This window comes from Hippoglossus hippoglossus, chromosome 8 (assembly GCF_009819705.1).
Source record: "Hippoglossus hippoglossus isolate fHipHip1 chromosome 8, fHipHip1.pri, whole genome shotgun sequence".
Classification (NCBI taxonomy): domain Eukaryota; kingdom Metazoa; phylum Chordata; class Actinopteri; order Pleuronectiformes; family Pleuronectidae; genus Hippoglossus; species Hippoglossus hippoglossus.
In genome coordinates, this window is record NC_047158.1 from 17661777 (window position 1) to 17676093 (window position 14317).

At 43.5% G+C, this 14317-nt stretch overlaps 2 protein-coding genes across 5 annotated transcripts; both read left to right on the plus strand.

Annotated features, from left to right (window-relative positions):
* Positions 1 to 359: 359 nt before the first annotated feature.
* si:ch73-364h19.1 lies at positions 360 to 7482 on the plus strand. 3 transcript variants are annotated; one of them, XM_034594110.1, is made up of 6 exons: positions 360 to 652; positions 765 to 1251; positions 1749 to 1858; positions 4200 to 4289; positions 5114 to 5287; positions 6841 to 7482. In XM_034594110.1, exons 2-6 carry the CDS (start codon positions 1101 to 1103, stop codon positions 7018 to 7020), a joined length of 705 nt encoding a protein of 234 aa, XP_034450001.1. In that variant the 5' UTR covers positions 360 to 652; positions 765 to 1100; the 3' UTR covers positions 7021 to 7482. The 3 variants fall into 3 exon arrangements, with proteins under 3 accessions (XP_034450001.1, XP_034450000.1, XP_034450003.1); XM_034594109.1 differs by having other exon boundaries at positions 360 to 1251; XM_034594112.1 differs by having other exon boundaries at positions 362 to 1251; positions 5117 to 5287.
* A 1099-nt stretch (positions 7483 to 8581) lies between these two features.
* si:ch211-120g10.1 (E3 ubiquitin-protein ligase TRIM69) lies at positions 8582 to 14182 on the plus strand. Of its 2 annotated transcripts, none has more exons than XM_034594075.1 (10): positions 8582 to 8716; positions 10548 to 10631; positions 11143 to 11241; positions 11841 to 11942; positions 12056 to 12190; positions 12275 to 12412; positions 12496 to 12547; positions 12627 to 12653; positions 13176 to 13202; positions 13285 to 14182. In XM_034594075.1, the coding sequence occupies exons 2-10, from the start codon at positions 10569 to 10571 to the stop codon at positions 13842 to 13844; spliced, it is 1203 nt and encodes a 400-aa protein (XP_034449966.1). In that variant the 5' UTR covers positions 8582 to 8716; positions 10548 to 10568; the 3' UTR covers positions 13845 to 14182. The 2 variants fall into 2 exon arrangements, with proteins under 2 accessions (XP_034449966.1, XP_034449967.1); XM_034594076.1 differs by having other exon boundaries at positions 8593 to 8716; positions 13176 to 13196; positions 13279 to 14182.
* Positions 14183 to 14317: the final 135 nt, after the last annotated feature.

Genomic DNA, 14317 nt, shown 5'->3' on the forward strand with positions numbered 1-14317 from the left:
TGCTGCCTGTTAAATGTGTGCATTAGAATGACAGGGTGCATATATTATATTGTCCAATAACCTATTTCAATTTGGTGATTTGATGCCTTGTAGCTTAATGGCCACTTAAATTAAGATTTAATAGTTCAACATCCACATGGAGGTCATGGTCAAAACAGATGGAAATACAATTAATAAAACATGTCACAGTGTTAATAGTTAATGAACAGTTGTAAGAAGTTATATCTTCTTATTTTTGTTTTGTCTTGTTTTGTCCTGTGTTCATACGTGTTTTATAAATAACTTTGTTCGATTGTTTCGCTCAGTGCTGTTGAAGTAAAGTTTTATTTTGCTCATATTATTTTAAAGTTTAGATCTTTAGACTCGCAATAGACCAAATCTGTAATATTTGAGCTTGACCACAAAGAGCTTTAATAAGATAATTTATGTGCCCAGTGGCAGTCTTACATGGAAGCCGTGTTTTCCATAGTTCTCCTTCATGAATACTAATGCTACATTTTGGCTCTTTGTTTGTATAGAAATTATCTCAGGACGGGATCCCCACGGTCTCCGGGGTAACGGGTCTCCGGCTCAGGCATCCAGAGTGTTAACCTCCTGCTCTCGATGTGCTAAATCACACGGCGGAAGAACCAGCAGCCGCCTGCCGTGGACTGTGCGTAATATAATAAGGAATGCCGACTATGTTGAAATTACGCACGGATATGAATCCATACGCGTTGTTTTTTGGAGCAGATATCCATGTCAGATTTCTGTTTTTATTCAAGGATAATTAAACTCCAAGTAAATTAGTCATAGAAGTAAAAAGTCTGCTGGTTCTGAAGTGGCTGCTGTTCCTGGCGAAACCATATAGCTGATGCCGCACAGACATCTCCAGCGACGTCACGCAGTTTGGAGAGGGGGCGTCAGTGTCAGTGCGCCTGCACGAGCACATATACTCTGTGCCATGTTTACCGCGAGCACTGAGTTTGAGATCGGACTTGCACGAGGAGCGCGTGAGGACTCGTCTGTGGAGCAGGAGATAAAACCATGACGAGGAGCTGCGGAGCTGTGGGCTCCGGCCCTTCTCTCTGATGTAGTTAAGTTTTTTTTTTTAAAGGAAGATGAGAGCCTTTGTGTTGAGGCTGATGAGCTCAGGAGGATTTCTAAAGGGATCAATCACAGGTTACACAGAAGAAATGTCCACAACCGCAAGTCCAACCATCCCCTCCTCACAGCTGACATCAGAACAACTCACTGTGGTCGCTGCGTCCTGTAAGTAAACTCAGTAAAGTGTCTCACTCATTAAAGGGAAATGTGTAAATCATTTAAAACTATGTGAGAGTGACTTCGACCTTTTGGCTTGTTGGTTGATTAGCTCAGTGTCTGAATAACCGTGTTTGCAGCAGTGTGATAAAAGTTGCAGCCTGATGAAGGATCTTCATTCTCCAAACGTTGTGACAGAAGGATTTGATTGCCACATGGCACTCAAACCTCTAAACCACAGTTAATGACAGAATTATCTTTGTCTTTTACTTCCACATTGTAATTGTTCTTGACAAGTAGAGCACAGGAGAGACATTTCACCAAGTGTTCAAATTGTAAAGACAGACAGTCCATTAAAGAAATGAGCCAACCCCTTGACTGAAGATTTCAATTGTTAAAAGCTGTTCTGTTCTTTTTTCAAGCTGAACCACAGGTTGTTGATGTCGAGAGGAACCGCTGCCTGACTGAGTGTGATTAACATTTCCTTCTCTCCCGCTCTCAAACAGTCTCTTCTCTGGTGTTCTTTGTGGTTATTGCGGTGCTGCTGTCCATTATTTATCGCAAGGATCCACAGTGCTGCAAACTCCGTTCCTATCAGCGGCCTCATGCAGATATGGTGAGAGGAAAACACAAGTGCCTTTTGTGCTGCGTTTTTTTTTTTTAAATGACCTACATGTTCAGTTTTGCTCCCGATCCAGTTTATTTGTTTGGATCACACTGACAGAGAAGGGACCCGGCCATGTGCACCCTGTGCAGGGGCCATTTAGAAGTGTCAGATTCAATTTGCATGGCTGTGGGAAAGGGGACTGAAATAAACCTGATATGATCATTGAATTTGCCCGCTCTCCAGAAATATCTCCGACTGCCACAGTGGCTCTAATGGAATTTGACTGAATTAGCACTTGTACCGTGCATATTGATGCTGTAGTGCAACAACAGTGAAATTAAATCACTGCAAATCAAATCCTAACATTGGCATATAGCAGGTGAAGCAAAGCAACCCGATCGTTGATGTTTGTTTAGTTCGTGTGTGACATTTTTTAAACATTGCCAATCTAATGTTTAAGGAAGGCACATCTCCAACAATGTGTCGACCTGCCAAAGTTAAGTTGTCGTACATTTTGCGAAGCTGTAAAGGTGCAGGTTGAGGTGACGGGGAAACGTAAACACTCCACAGATGTCACTCCTCCTCACCGGTCGTCCATTCTCTCTGCTTCCTCTTTCTCTTGTATTCCACGGCCGAGAGTCCCACGGGTGAAGTTTCAGTGTTATCTTCAGGCTGCAGAGACACAACCCCCCCTCACACACACACACACACACACACACACACACACACACACACACACACACACACACACACACACACACATTCAACTGACAGGAAGCTCTGCTTGCTTGTGGTTTTTAATGGAGAAGCTCTGTCCTCCCAGTTAAGGAACTAACAGAGTGTGTCACTGGTACAGACTGGCCCTGCTGACCAGTGTGTCACTGGTACCTACTGGCCCTGCTGACCTCCAGTTACAGCTGTATTCACGGTGTCGCTGATAAGAAAGAGCCGCTGCCTTAACTTACTGTCAGGTCAGCACATTAATCTACATGTGACTGATTGTAAACAGGAGTCTGCACCCATAGTGTTTCAGAGTTTAATTTCTTTTGTGGTGGGATATTTAATTCACTCACAGTCGCCTATAGAGTGTTTTTGTCTTGACTGTCAGAAGAGAGAAGTGAAGGGTAGTTATTCCACGAGGGAAACAGACACAAACACTTTCATTGTGCTTCTCGTTTTCATGTCCTCAACTTCATAGGCACATACCTTTCCCTGCTTCAGTTTGCACCATGAATGGTGGACAGACCCCACTGTGGGTGTTGGGGGACGCAAAGGGGACAATGGATCTCCTTTAAGTTGCGGTGTTGAAAAAGGCACGCTGCCACTGGGGTCCTCCCCCGACTTCAACACTGATTTTACACGGTTGTGCTTTTTCACACTGGCTGAATCAATGGGCAGGAGACAAAAGGACAACTCTTCTATTTTTCTTCCCCCCCCTCTCTTTTTTGGGGCTTCTTGAAAGTACAAACCGCTGAGGGAAAGTGACCTTTGACATCACCTTTTTGGTGTCGTCTCTTATTCTGACATGATTTGAGGGTTATGGCAAAGGTCGTTGGAGTGCGTCACTCTAAATGTGAGTGATGTCATTGTTGGAACTGGCCTGGGAAAATGATAAATCAGATATTTGAGTGCTCCCCGTGTGGATTCGCCGAACTCCCGTGTTTGCTGCCTCTAAATCAGGGATAAATCTCTTTTGTATTAGTAACAAGCGTTGTCCTAACGCCTCTTATCCTCACGACGGATTTAAATCTCAGTCAGGCAACAAATTGACTTTGTTGTAATGCCGGCCCCAAATGACAAACAAGGCCATAATGTGTATTGGAGTGTGCTCGTTAAGAGGTACCTGCCGCAGTTACAAGGGAATAGAGAGACGCTGAAAAGACCACACGGTGCGGGTTGTTGCCTAGGGACGCTGATGACACAGTGGGACATTGCATTGTTCTCCCCACAAAGGAGACTCATTCAGACCCAAGGCAATTACTTAGTTTTCCTGGCGGCCTTTTTCCTGGATTCCTGCACCTCATACAGTGAGACACTGACAGGTCTTGTTTCAGAGGGGGTGGAACTGGGAGGAGGCACGTTAATCGGAGGGCGGTGGTCTTATTGATTAGATAATTTATGGTATGGCTAAAACAGCCAGCGTCTACAGTGACTAAACAAGGCATGAAAATTGGTCAATTGGGCTCAAATTAGTGGATTTCTGACTAATTGCAGAAAGAGCAGCAGGGTCACACGCCGGCACATCACTTAGTTGGAATATAAACGGATGAATGGTTTTATCTGGAACAGGTTAATGTATAACCAGGGTCCTGAGACACTCATGTGACTGTCGTTACTGCCGGTGTTACAGGACGCTCCTCCTCAGTACTACAGCAGCAGACAGACTCTGGTGGGATCTTCTTGCCTGGAGCAGCAGATCATGGATGACAACAACAGTCAGGTGAGAGAGCCCAGGAGTGAAATCTGTTAAAGCTACATCTTTCATTCTCCATTGCAATACAAAGATAAACTGTCACTCCGTTATTACAATATAGAAATGTTACAATAGTGCTTTTTCCCTCCTGATTCCAATACCTGGACTTTGGTTAAACCCTTTGAAAAGGACAAATGCCATAGAACTTCTTTTAAGATCTAGTTTGACAGTAATAACTGAAGAAGAACACAGATATATATAAATCCAGAAATACAAACTCAACAGATTTGTCCCTTATCTCTCTTGCTTTGGGGCTGTCTTTGTTCACCCCCCCCCCCCCCCCCCCCCCCCCCCCCCCCCGTCTTTGTGAACTCCTCGTGCTCTTTTGCGTGATAGTTCTCCAAAAGTATTACGACATTGGTAGAGTTGTAATTGGTGTCACCCCTCGAAACTGAAGTCTTGCACATTGTACACTGTACCCTGTTTCACTTCCCTTGTGAAACCAAATTGTTGACTGTAGCAAGTTCTGTCTCAGGCTACAATACTGGAAATCACTTGTTCCTCACCATTCTAAAAACAATACTTAGTTTGCGGATGTTTTGGAGCGAAGAACAAGAAATGGAAAAGAAATTTGGTTTTATATACACATACAATACAGCTATCACTGGATATATTAGGCAGTCCCAACCTCTTGAGTTAATTTACTGCATCTTACTGGCTTTTATCTTTAAAGTGGTTGTCACTGATTGGGTAAATTTGAGCAATTGTCCATAAATCCTCAGCGTGTAACGGCTTCTGTTTCTTGTCCTTTATAAGCTTCCCTCTGTTTTTTGGGCCCGTGTGTGTCTCAGCAGACAGGTCAGCTGTTCTTCGTCGGCCTGCCCTCCAGCTACAGCCTGCCGACGCTGGACGCCCCCCTGCCGAGGCTCCCCTCCTACGAGAGTGTTCGAAAAAAGGACCGCCAGAGGCAGATCCACATGATGATCGCAGACCGCTTCGGCCTCAATGGACCCATTGTGACTGAGGTGGGATATATTAGGCACTAGGGCTGTGTCACAGCAATTGATACACTCACAAACACTTTGACAATAGGGTAATTCAGGTGCTGTTGTTAAGCTTGGGAAATGGGGAAATATTTAACTGCTATTCTAGTTGGAGAGAAGGCCATTGTCTGTGGTTTCACAATCAGAGGAGACTGTACGAAGTGGGTTTCTATCTATTATGACCGCGCTGTCACACAATAATGTAACAGGAGCGTGTTCAGAGATTAGACTGCATTCAGAGGGGAGTAAACAGGGCGCGCTATCATCTCATCTAATGCTCGCTGCTGAATTGTGCCGCTGTCGGCCGCTTTTCAAGGTTTCCCCGTGTTGATCTTTCGCTGAGCTTTTCAGTCGCACATCGCTTCAGCAAACAAGGTAATGAGAAAAGGGCACATCAAACATAATTAAAGTCTGCATCCTGAGTGCAAACAGTGCCGGGAAATGCAGCTTTGTGATCCTGTCTTTTTCCTTCTTTGACCTCCCATCCTTTTCCTTAATTAAACAGTCCCTAGCATGTCTCTCTCTCTCTCTCTCTCTCTCTCTCTCTCTCTCTCTCTCTCTCTCTCTCTCTCTCTCTCTCTCTCTCTCTCTCTCTCTTTCTCTCTCTCTCTCTCTCTCTCTCTCTCTCTCTCTCTCTCTCTCTCTCACACACTTACACGTACACACACAGAAAGCACATTCACAACCCATCACTAGTCACTGAAAGTCTCCCTCAGCCCCTTTTAGAAGAGTTTAAAAGATGGCCCCTAAATGTCCCCCTGTCCGTCCTGCTGGCCTGAGGCAGGATAGTAATAAAACTTTTGGCCTGGTGTGTGTGGGGTATTGGGGTTGCGGGGTGTGCGTAGCGGACTGAGGGCAGGGTTGTAGGGTGGCTCTTGTCGCCTGAGGGTCCCCAAGCAATTAAAAGATAAGAGGGCTCAGTCAGGGAGTGTGAATCTGCCAGAAGTGATCAGAAAGATAATGCATTGGAGGAAAACACGTTCCAGGCGGCCGACGAGGGGACAGATTTATTGGTAATGTAAATACAAACACCTCCCACTTATTTTTGTGGAAAGATGTCAGACCTCAGGAAGTCCTTTACCGTCAAACCATCACCGTGACAAATGTGTCCAACAACTTCAACTGATGTGATTTTAGACAATTTTAGAATCCATTGTGTGCACAGGCTTTATAATACATCAGAGTTTATATACATGTCGCTGCAAACATGTCATTGGTTGAACGTGCCCCTCTACTCAGAGCTGTCCCCTTGTGATCTGATGGCTCAGGTAGGATGTTAAAACCAGGTCTGAACAGAGTCAATAATGAGAAACTGCAGCTCTGAAAACCAAAACAATGAGCTGAAAGATGCTAAAAATGTCCACATACATGAGGGAAACTACACATTTCACATGCAACACATGTTGCTCTTTGTTGAGCTTGGGGAATGTGCAAAGTTTTGCACGGACAACAACATGAAACACCACGCAGACACCCAACATTTTGCAAAAAACGCTGTTTAAAAAAAAATCTTGTTGTTTCCACATGTCCTACAGCCTCCTCCCACATACGAAGAGAGTATCCGCCAGTCTATGGAGCTGCCGTATAACATCCTCTCATCTGCTGTGGACATCTCTCCACCTCGGACTCTCTACACCAACCCAGGAGCTGACATTCAGAGCGACGCACCTCATCCAATCAACTTGGACGCCAGCACCACCGTTCTACATGTCTGATCCTCATCGACTTCTCAAGCTGCCCGATGAATGTGAAAAGAACTCTGTAGCTTTACAGGCTGATCATGACTGGATCCTTCACACGTTCACTGGAGCTGAGCCAGATTCCTCAAGACTGAGGGGGAACCAAAGAGGAGCTGCACAGCCTGCAGGAGAGGACACATTTGGCTGGAGCACATGAATGTTAAAAACACAGTAAAGGGCGAAACTTGATATGAACATTTTCTGAGGTGGCTGGTTCATCCGGATGAGGATTTGGGGACGACAGGGACTGAAATACACCAAAAAGGGACCCACTGTGTACTTTTCTGAATATACTCTGCCAGTGAATTAATTGTTTGCTGTTTGCTTTACTCATTTTTCTGCCGTCCCTCAGCCTCAGAGCTCATCGTCTGGTTTGTGAGGTTATCAGAGGCCTGTTTTAATGACTGAGGCTGGGCCATACTGCTCCAGCATATCTGGTTCAGCCTGTGGGGTTAAAAAGGTGCTAATGAGAGTGCCTTTCATGAAGTTATAATAAGACATTTATTATTTTTTATCATATTACCTCAGTTTTACTTTTTTTTACCTCAGTTTTGCTGAAGCAGATTGGACTCTATGATTTCTCACTTTATTATCAAACATTTTGTAACATTACATTTGATATAATTTGATGTCAGGACAGAAGGCGGATTTGTTTGTTCTCTTCTCCAAAAAAACGTTCAAGTCCTCAGCAGCAGTGAATATGAAATGAAAACAGTGGAGGAATAATAAGTTCCTTATTGAGACTTGTTTTGTTTGCTGTTATTTTCTGCGACTTACAATGTAAACATGATGCAAAATGTCCGTCCTGCGTGTTGTCCTGTACTGTATTTATTAAAAAACAAGTGACTCATCATTATTTCTTTTTTAAAACAAATGAAATAAAACCTTTTCTTGATTTTTTTAAATTAAAGAACTAATAACAACACAGTAGCAGCAGATGATCATATAAAAAAACAGTTGTAATCTCTAGCTATAATATTAAAAGCAAAAGTACTTATCATTTGCAGAATGGCCCCTGAATTGTACAGATATATTACAGGATTATTATTACTATTATAAAGATGTAATATACATTTTAATATTCCCTTTTATTTAAGTTCATTTCAACAAATACATATATTGCTAAGCAGGTCAGGCTTTAAAAATGCATTAGAGTTCATAATCTGAATATTTTCATGTAACCGAAGCTGCTGAATAAACAAAAATATTTTGTCAGGAAAGTACAGTGGAATTCACAAAACTGTATTTAAAAGTAACATTACAGTAAATATACTTTTTGTGTACATATGATGTAAGGTGTATAATAAAAGTTATTATTATTATTATTATTATTATTATTATTATTATTATTATTATTATTATTATTATTATTATGATAACTGACTCTGCCCCTCAGTGTTCTATGTGTTTAATAACCAGAGCACCAAACTGTGTCAGGAACAGCGTCACCTATTGGTTCCCTCACAAACATGGCTGCGCGCCTCGTCCACTGGTGAGTCGCCTTCGTCACTGCCGGGAAAAAAAACCGAAGCTCTCCGATCAGCCAAGTATGTAAACAAGGTCAGAGGCACTGCAGCAGCTCCCAGACTAAAGCCTCTGAGTCCCGGGCACTTTTCTCCTCACACACCGGACAAGATCCAAACCGCTTCAGCCAAACCTTCTGCGGAGCAAGGTAGGCTGAGCTGTGCGTCATGGGACGTGTTATGTTGCGTTGCCCTGCAGGACGCACGCACCTCTGGACACAACATTACTCGCATCACCCTGATACAAATGCGTGCACTGTCTCCATTGTGTTACATCGCGTGTATATAAGAGATATAAGAGTCGAGCTGCGTCCGTGTTGCAGATTTGCCGCAAAGTCACACGGCAGGTGTGTGTTTACGCACAGTGCGCAGTCATCAGCTGGCCTCCGGATCTGGGTCGCGCTGCAAAAAGATGCTTGGTCATGATTTCCCCGCACGAATGAATGTTTTTCTAACGGAGCGTTTTTCTTTTTTCCCTATAAGCCTGCAGCTGGTTTCCAATATCTTTATATCATATGCAAATGTCTCCAGTGAAATCAGCTTAGTATGCAAATATATATTCAGGGTATAAATCAGTGTTACTGCATGTAATTAATTGAAATAAGTTATATACACGAGTGTGATAGAAATATCTGAGTGCTGCAGCTTTGTGGAGCGTGACTGAGCTGAAAAGTGAGTTTATTTATAGTCTAATCAGGACTATTTATGGCCTCGTCTCATAAGACTATTGATAAACACTAGTCTCTAAATGGTTAAAGCTACATGCATCTGCAGTGATGCTTTATTTATACCGGTGAATCCTCCCTCATCCTCCTCAGTCTGGTTCGGCATCAGAACCCGTTCAGATTGGTCGTCCTAACAGCTGCAGTGCCGACCAGACCAACCTCGGTCTGAGCTCATGTAATCTTCTGCCGAGGCCTGTCACGTTTCACACTGACTGCTTTTCATTGCCTGGTTCTGCTCCAGTTTAATGATCACTGCTGCTCAGGGACTCTCGTGAAAGATTGACTCGCTCCACGTCTCTCGGCGGAGATAATTTGACTTTATTAACTTGTTAGTGGCAGTGAAGGCTGAGGACACAACATCCCTCCCCCTTCTTATAGAGAGTTGTTGTGATCACACTCAGACGTTATCTTACTTGAACATTCCATCATGTGCTTAATCATTTACTTGACGCGCTGGTGTTTTTGAATTTAGCACAACAGTGTCTGCTGTCAGAGACCAAAACAATACAATCTGTTCCACCTCATGAAATCCAAATGTAACCAGAAATACCAAACTGCAGTTGCCTCCACCAATCAGTGCAGTTTCAGTCTTCACATATTTTTTCCCAGATTCATATGAGGTCACAAATTCACTAAAGGCAGATTTGAGATATAATGTTAAATGTGTCATAAACATGTTTTTGGAGCTTTGACCACACAAATCTAATCAGTTAATCTGTGAGTCTAAGTGAACATTTGTGCCAAATTTGAAACGGCTCTCTTGAGGCATTCCTAAAATATTTAGTTCACAGGGGAAAAAAGACTGTGACCGTGACCTTTGACATTCAGATTCTAATCAGAATGAATCGTTGTGCATGATGTAATGAAATTATCTATGGGTGGTCCAGATATATCACGTTCACAAGAGCTAGAGGTCACAGTGACCTTGACCTTTGACCAACCAAAATCGAATCACTTCATCTTTAAGTAAAAGTGAACATTCATACCATTTTTTAAGAAATTCCCTCGTGGCGTTCTGGAGATATCGTGTTCACAAGAATCAGATAGATGGGCGGACAACAGAACGCCTTGGTTGTACGCTACAGATTGAGATGCTTCACTTCTACACATGATGGACAAGGAAGTACCAGATAACTACCAAATATATCAATGCAGATTTAATGAGTGTGCAGCGTCCTGTGTGAAGGCTGGCGACAAAAACAACTTGTTCATGTGATAATCTACAATAACATGTATCTGTTGTTTCTCACGGCAGGAACTCTGTCGCAGCGCAGCCATGATGATGCAGTGTTTTCACTTCATGGTGGAGCCGGCCAAGAACTTGACGGCCAAGATAAAGGTGAATAATGAGTGGTGCACTCAAAGGAAACGCGCTGTGTTTAATGTTTAAACAAACATGTTACGCTCCCAGCAGAATGGGTTCGAGTCGCCTTGAGACCGAAGCAGACGGTTGACATGAAAACATTTTTAGAGCAGCATGTGACTGCGTGCGTTTCTCATCTCCTGGGTCTGTTTGACCAGAAGCAGCCACTGTGTGCAGAGAGTTGCTGATGAGATGAATCTAGGCAGAGAGTCTGGGAGGGAGAGAGGGAGGGAGGGAGGGGGAGAGGGGGAGAGGGGGGGGGGTGTCTTTTGTTTCTGCTGACAGTAACATAACCATGATGTGCATTTTGATCCAGCTGAGTGACCACCTCCTTTCTAGATTGACCTTATTACTTTCTAATGCACTGGTTAAGCAGCGTTAACGTCCTCCACATGTCTCTTTTTCTTTTTTTTTAAAACCAAAAACTCATCGCCTTTCTGAACAGTTTTGCACAGAAAATCCTTTCACTTTTTGAATTTCCCTGCAGGAATCACAGAAGAGAGCTAAGAAGGACAAGAGGGAGCCTCTGGATGAGGATCAGTTGTTTGTTCTGGATCTGGCTCGAGACTTCAGCCGAGTGTGCCAGGTACAACCTCCTGAGAACACACTAAGTACATTATAACCAGTTATTGGGCAATTTCAGGACTTGTTTGAACTTGGGATGTTATTAACAATAATATGTGACACGACCAATAACATGACATGAAAGAACAACAACAATATCAGTAACTGATCATCATTCTGTTGCACTATTGAATGTCACTCAAGTTACAAATGTTATTAAACTTTTCCAGAACAGAAACCTTTTTCCAAAGTTTTTCCAGTGGGGCTGTATGTGACAACGCAAACGTCAGAGTCAGTTGCTGCAGACACTTTCTGGAACTTTGCCTGCTGGTGTGTGGTAAAACATCGGGAAAATGTCTGAGTGATGTGGGAATACAGCAGGAAAATGTCTGGGAAAATTCACAGGGAGCGAGTGGGAGTGTTGATGACGTTTCTAATATACAACAGATGCAAAAAAATTTATGTCAACTTGGAAAAACAATAAGAAACACGTGATCTCCACAGTAGGATTTATAAATCCTGTTGGCCAACCTCATGCTGCGTCCTTCTTCTTCTTATTCTTCAATGAGCCTTGAATCAGAGATGATGATGATTCTACCTTCACCTGTTCTCTCACTGCAGAGGTCAGAAGTCCTGGAGCACATCTGGGACCAGGATGACACCTGGCCGACTCCGCTCTGCAGGCTCTTCATCCTCCAGTGGGCCGCTATGCTGGAGAGCAAGGTGCTAATCCCAGAAAATCTAAATGATCCATTTCCAGAGGCAGGATATAACTATGCTGACACAAGGTACAGAAAGGTTTATTCACAAAATATGTGGATGTGATTGGTCTGCAGAAGAAGCCCATGCAGACCGACGGTTGGCCAGAGAGGGATGAGGGGAAACTGCCTGATCTGATCACTGAGCAGGATCTGATTCAGGCCAAAAACCTGATCCTCAACTGGATCAAGGACCTGAGAGCTCAGCCGGATGTAAGTTCCTGTTCATCTGACGGATTTTTGCAGGGTTTTGGTTTCTCTGTGTGACACATTTCATTCCCACTGATCTTCTTGCAGCAAAGCGTGTGGCCCGGGGAGCCCGTGGCGAAGGTCCTGGATGATCTGCAGTCAGCCTGGCGTTGGGGCCGTGTGCCCAATCTGCTGTCTGCTATGGAACTGGTCATGTGGACTTTACTGCTGCAGCGCCCAGATAAGGTAGGAGTCCATGTTATAATACACACATTGTGATCTGAACTTCATTTGGGTGTAATAGAAGCCTTCTTGATGTGTTCTTGCAGGACACCATACCACAACAGTGGCTCATGTGGAAGCAGAGGACTCAGAATATTGGTATGTTAAGTATAAAAGTAAATTAAGGTGAATTTATAAACGTTTACATCCTTATGAGTCTCTTATTATCTCCTTTCAGGTGCCATGGCCTACATTCCTCAACCAGGTAAGAGATGTACAATCTGCATACGTTTTGTTGCAGATCATTTAATTGTAGTTTTGCACAATTAAATTCCAAAAGGCTCAGTATTAGATTTGTATGAAGATAGATGGATAGTTTGCATGTCCAACCCCCGCTGGGCACAAGCTCAGGACAAAAATCAGCATATAAATGAAAACCAGAAGTTGCCACACAATGACATTTTCCAGCTCCCAGAATTTTAACTGATTCAACATTTTGGCCTCAAAAAGTTCTATGTCAGTCAAACGTCAACATGAATAGAAAACAGGCAACATACAGGCAAACCTTGCTGGTGGAAATTTACATCAAATGTAATTTTGAGAGATGGAAAATTTCATGGCAACTAACGTCTAGTTTCCTCAACCTTAAAATCAAAATATCCAGTCTGGTCCATAAATACTGGTTTTATGATTTCAATGTCTAAACCGAAAACACATTTTTTTGATTCTGTAAAACCAGCTTTGTGTCATTAAGTTGCATTCACTGTCATTTCTTACTGTTTTGCAGTGTGGGACTGGATCTCAAATGCTGCAGGTACAGGATTCATTTAAAAAGTGTTAGTCAGTGTAATCTGCTGAAGCTCTCGAGTTAATCAAGCTGCTCCATGTCCCTGCAGTCGAGGTGACTCTGGACCTGGACTCAGCCAACCCTGATCTGCTCATCTCCAATGACGAGAAGAAGATGCGCTGTGGCTTTGAGAGGAAGGATGTTCCCAACTACCACCAACGCTTCGACGGCTGGTGGTGCGCCGTCGGGGTGGAGGGCTTCGACTCTGGCCGGCACTACTGGGAGGTGGATGTGGGTGAGCAGGACTGGCGGCTGGGCGTCGCCAGAGAGTCTGCCCTGAGGAAAGGCTTCAGGTCACTGAACACCAACACGGGGTACATGACCCTGCGGCTGGAGAGGGGCACTGAGCTGAAGGCGCTGACCGTGCCCTTCACCTCCCTGCCACCGGGCCTCATCCCCCGCAAGGTGGGCATCTACCTCGACTACGACCAGGGCCAACTGTCCTTCTATGATGTGGACAAACACCTTCACATTTACACCTACAATGAGAGCTTCACTGAGAAGCTGTTCCCCTTGTTTGGTACAGTGGAGATTATAAAGGATCTGGTGATTAAGTCCCCAGCTGCTAAGAGGCAGTGTCTCTGCTCCACTTCCTGCCTCTGGGCTTGAATTCCCTTCTGTCACCTCTTCCTCTAACACTCCAGTAGACATCATATAAAAGTGTAAGAAACCCAGTTATATCCATACTGTATTCCAAGTCAGAGATCCTGATGTAAGACACAATCACTAGCTCCACTATGTGACCACACTCTATGCTGCTGCCGCTTCAATGTGATTGTTGCTACCCCTATAGAGTTATCATGTTACCCTTTGCTCACATGCATAATGTATTTTCATATTGTATATTTGAAACAAACCCTATAGCTTTAATGTAACGTAATGTGCAATATGAATCCTGCAGTAAGAATGCACTTTGTGAATTATAAATAAACCAAATCTGTGTCTTACATTTTGTCTGTTTATTGTGGCCTGTAAAAAAGCAAATATATTGTTTGCAATATATTTGAAGTTGAATAATAACATTGATAATAACAATAACAACAACAACAAAAACAATAATAACAGCAGCCATGTTTGTGAGG

Bases quoted from the DNA above. Each gene is read 5' to 3' on its own strand.
- si:ch73-364h19.1 (XM_034594109.1), top strand. From the start codon at position 1,101: ATGAGAGCCTTTGTGTTGAGGCTGATGAGCTCAGGAGGATTTCTAAAG. The intron at 1,252-1,748 runs GTAAGTAAACTC...GCTCTCAAACAG, and splicing joins CACTGTGGTCGCTGCGTCCT to TCTCTTCTCTGGTGTTCTTT. The intron at 4,290-5,113 runs GTGAGAGAGCCC...TGTGTGTCTCAG, and splicing joins TGGATGACAACAACAGTCAG to CAGACAGGTCAGCTGTTCTT.
- si:ch211-120g10.1 (XM_034594075.1), top strand. From the start codon at position 10,569: ATGATGATGCAGTGTTTTCACTTCATGGTGGAGCCGGCCAAGAACTTG. The intron at 11,242-11,840 runs GTACAACCTCCT...CTCTCACTGCAG, and splicing joins ACTTCAGCCGAGTGTGCCAG to AGGTCAGAAGTCCTGGAGCA. The intron at 12,413-12,495 runs GTAGGAGTCCAT...GTGTTCTTGCAG, and splicing joins TGCTGCAGCGCCCAGATAAG to GACACCATACCACAACAGTG.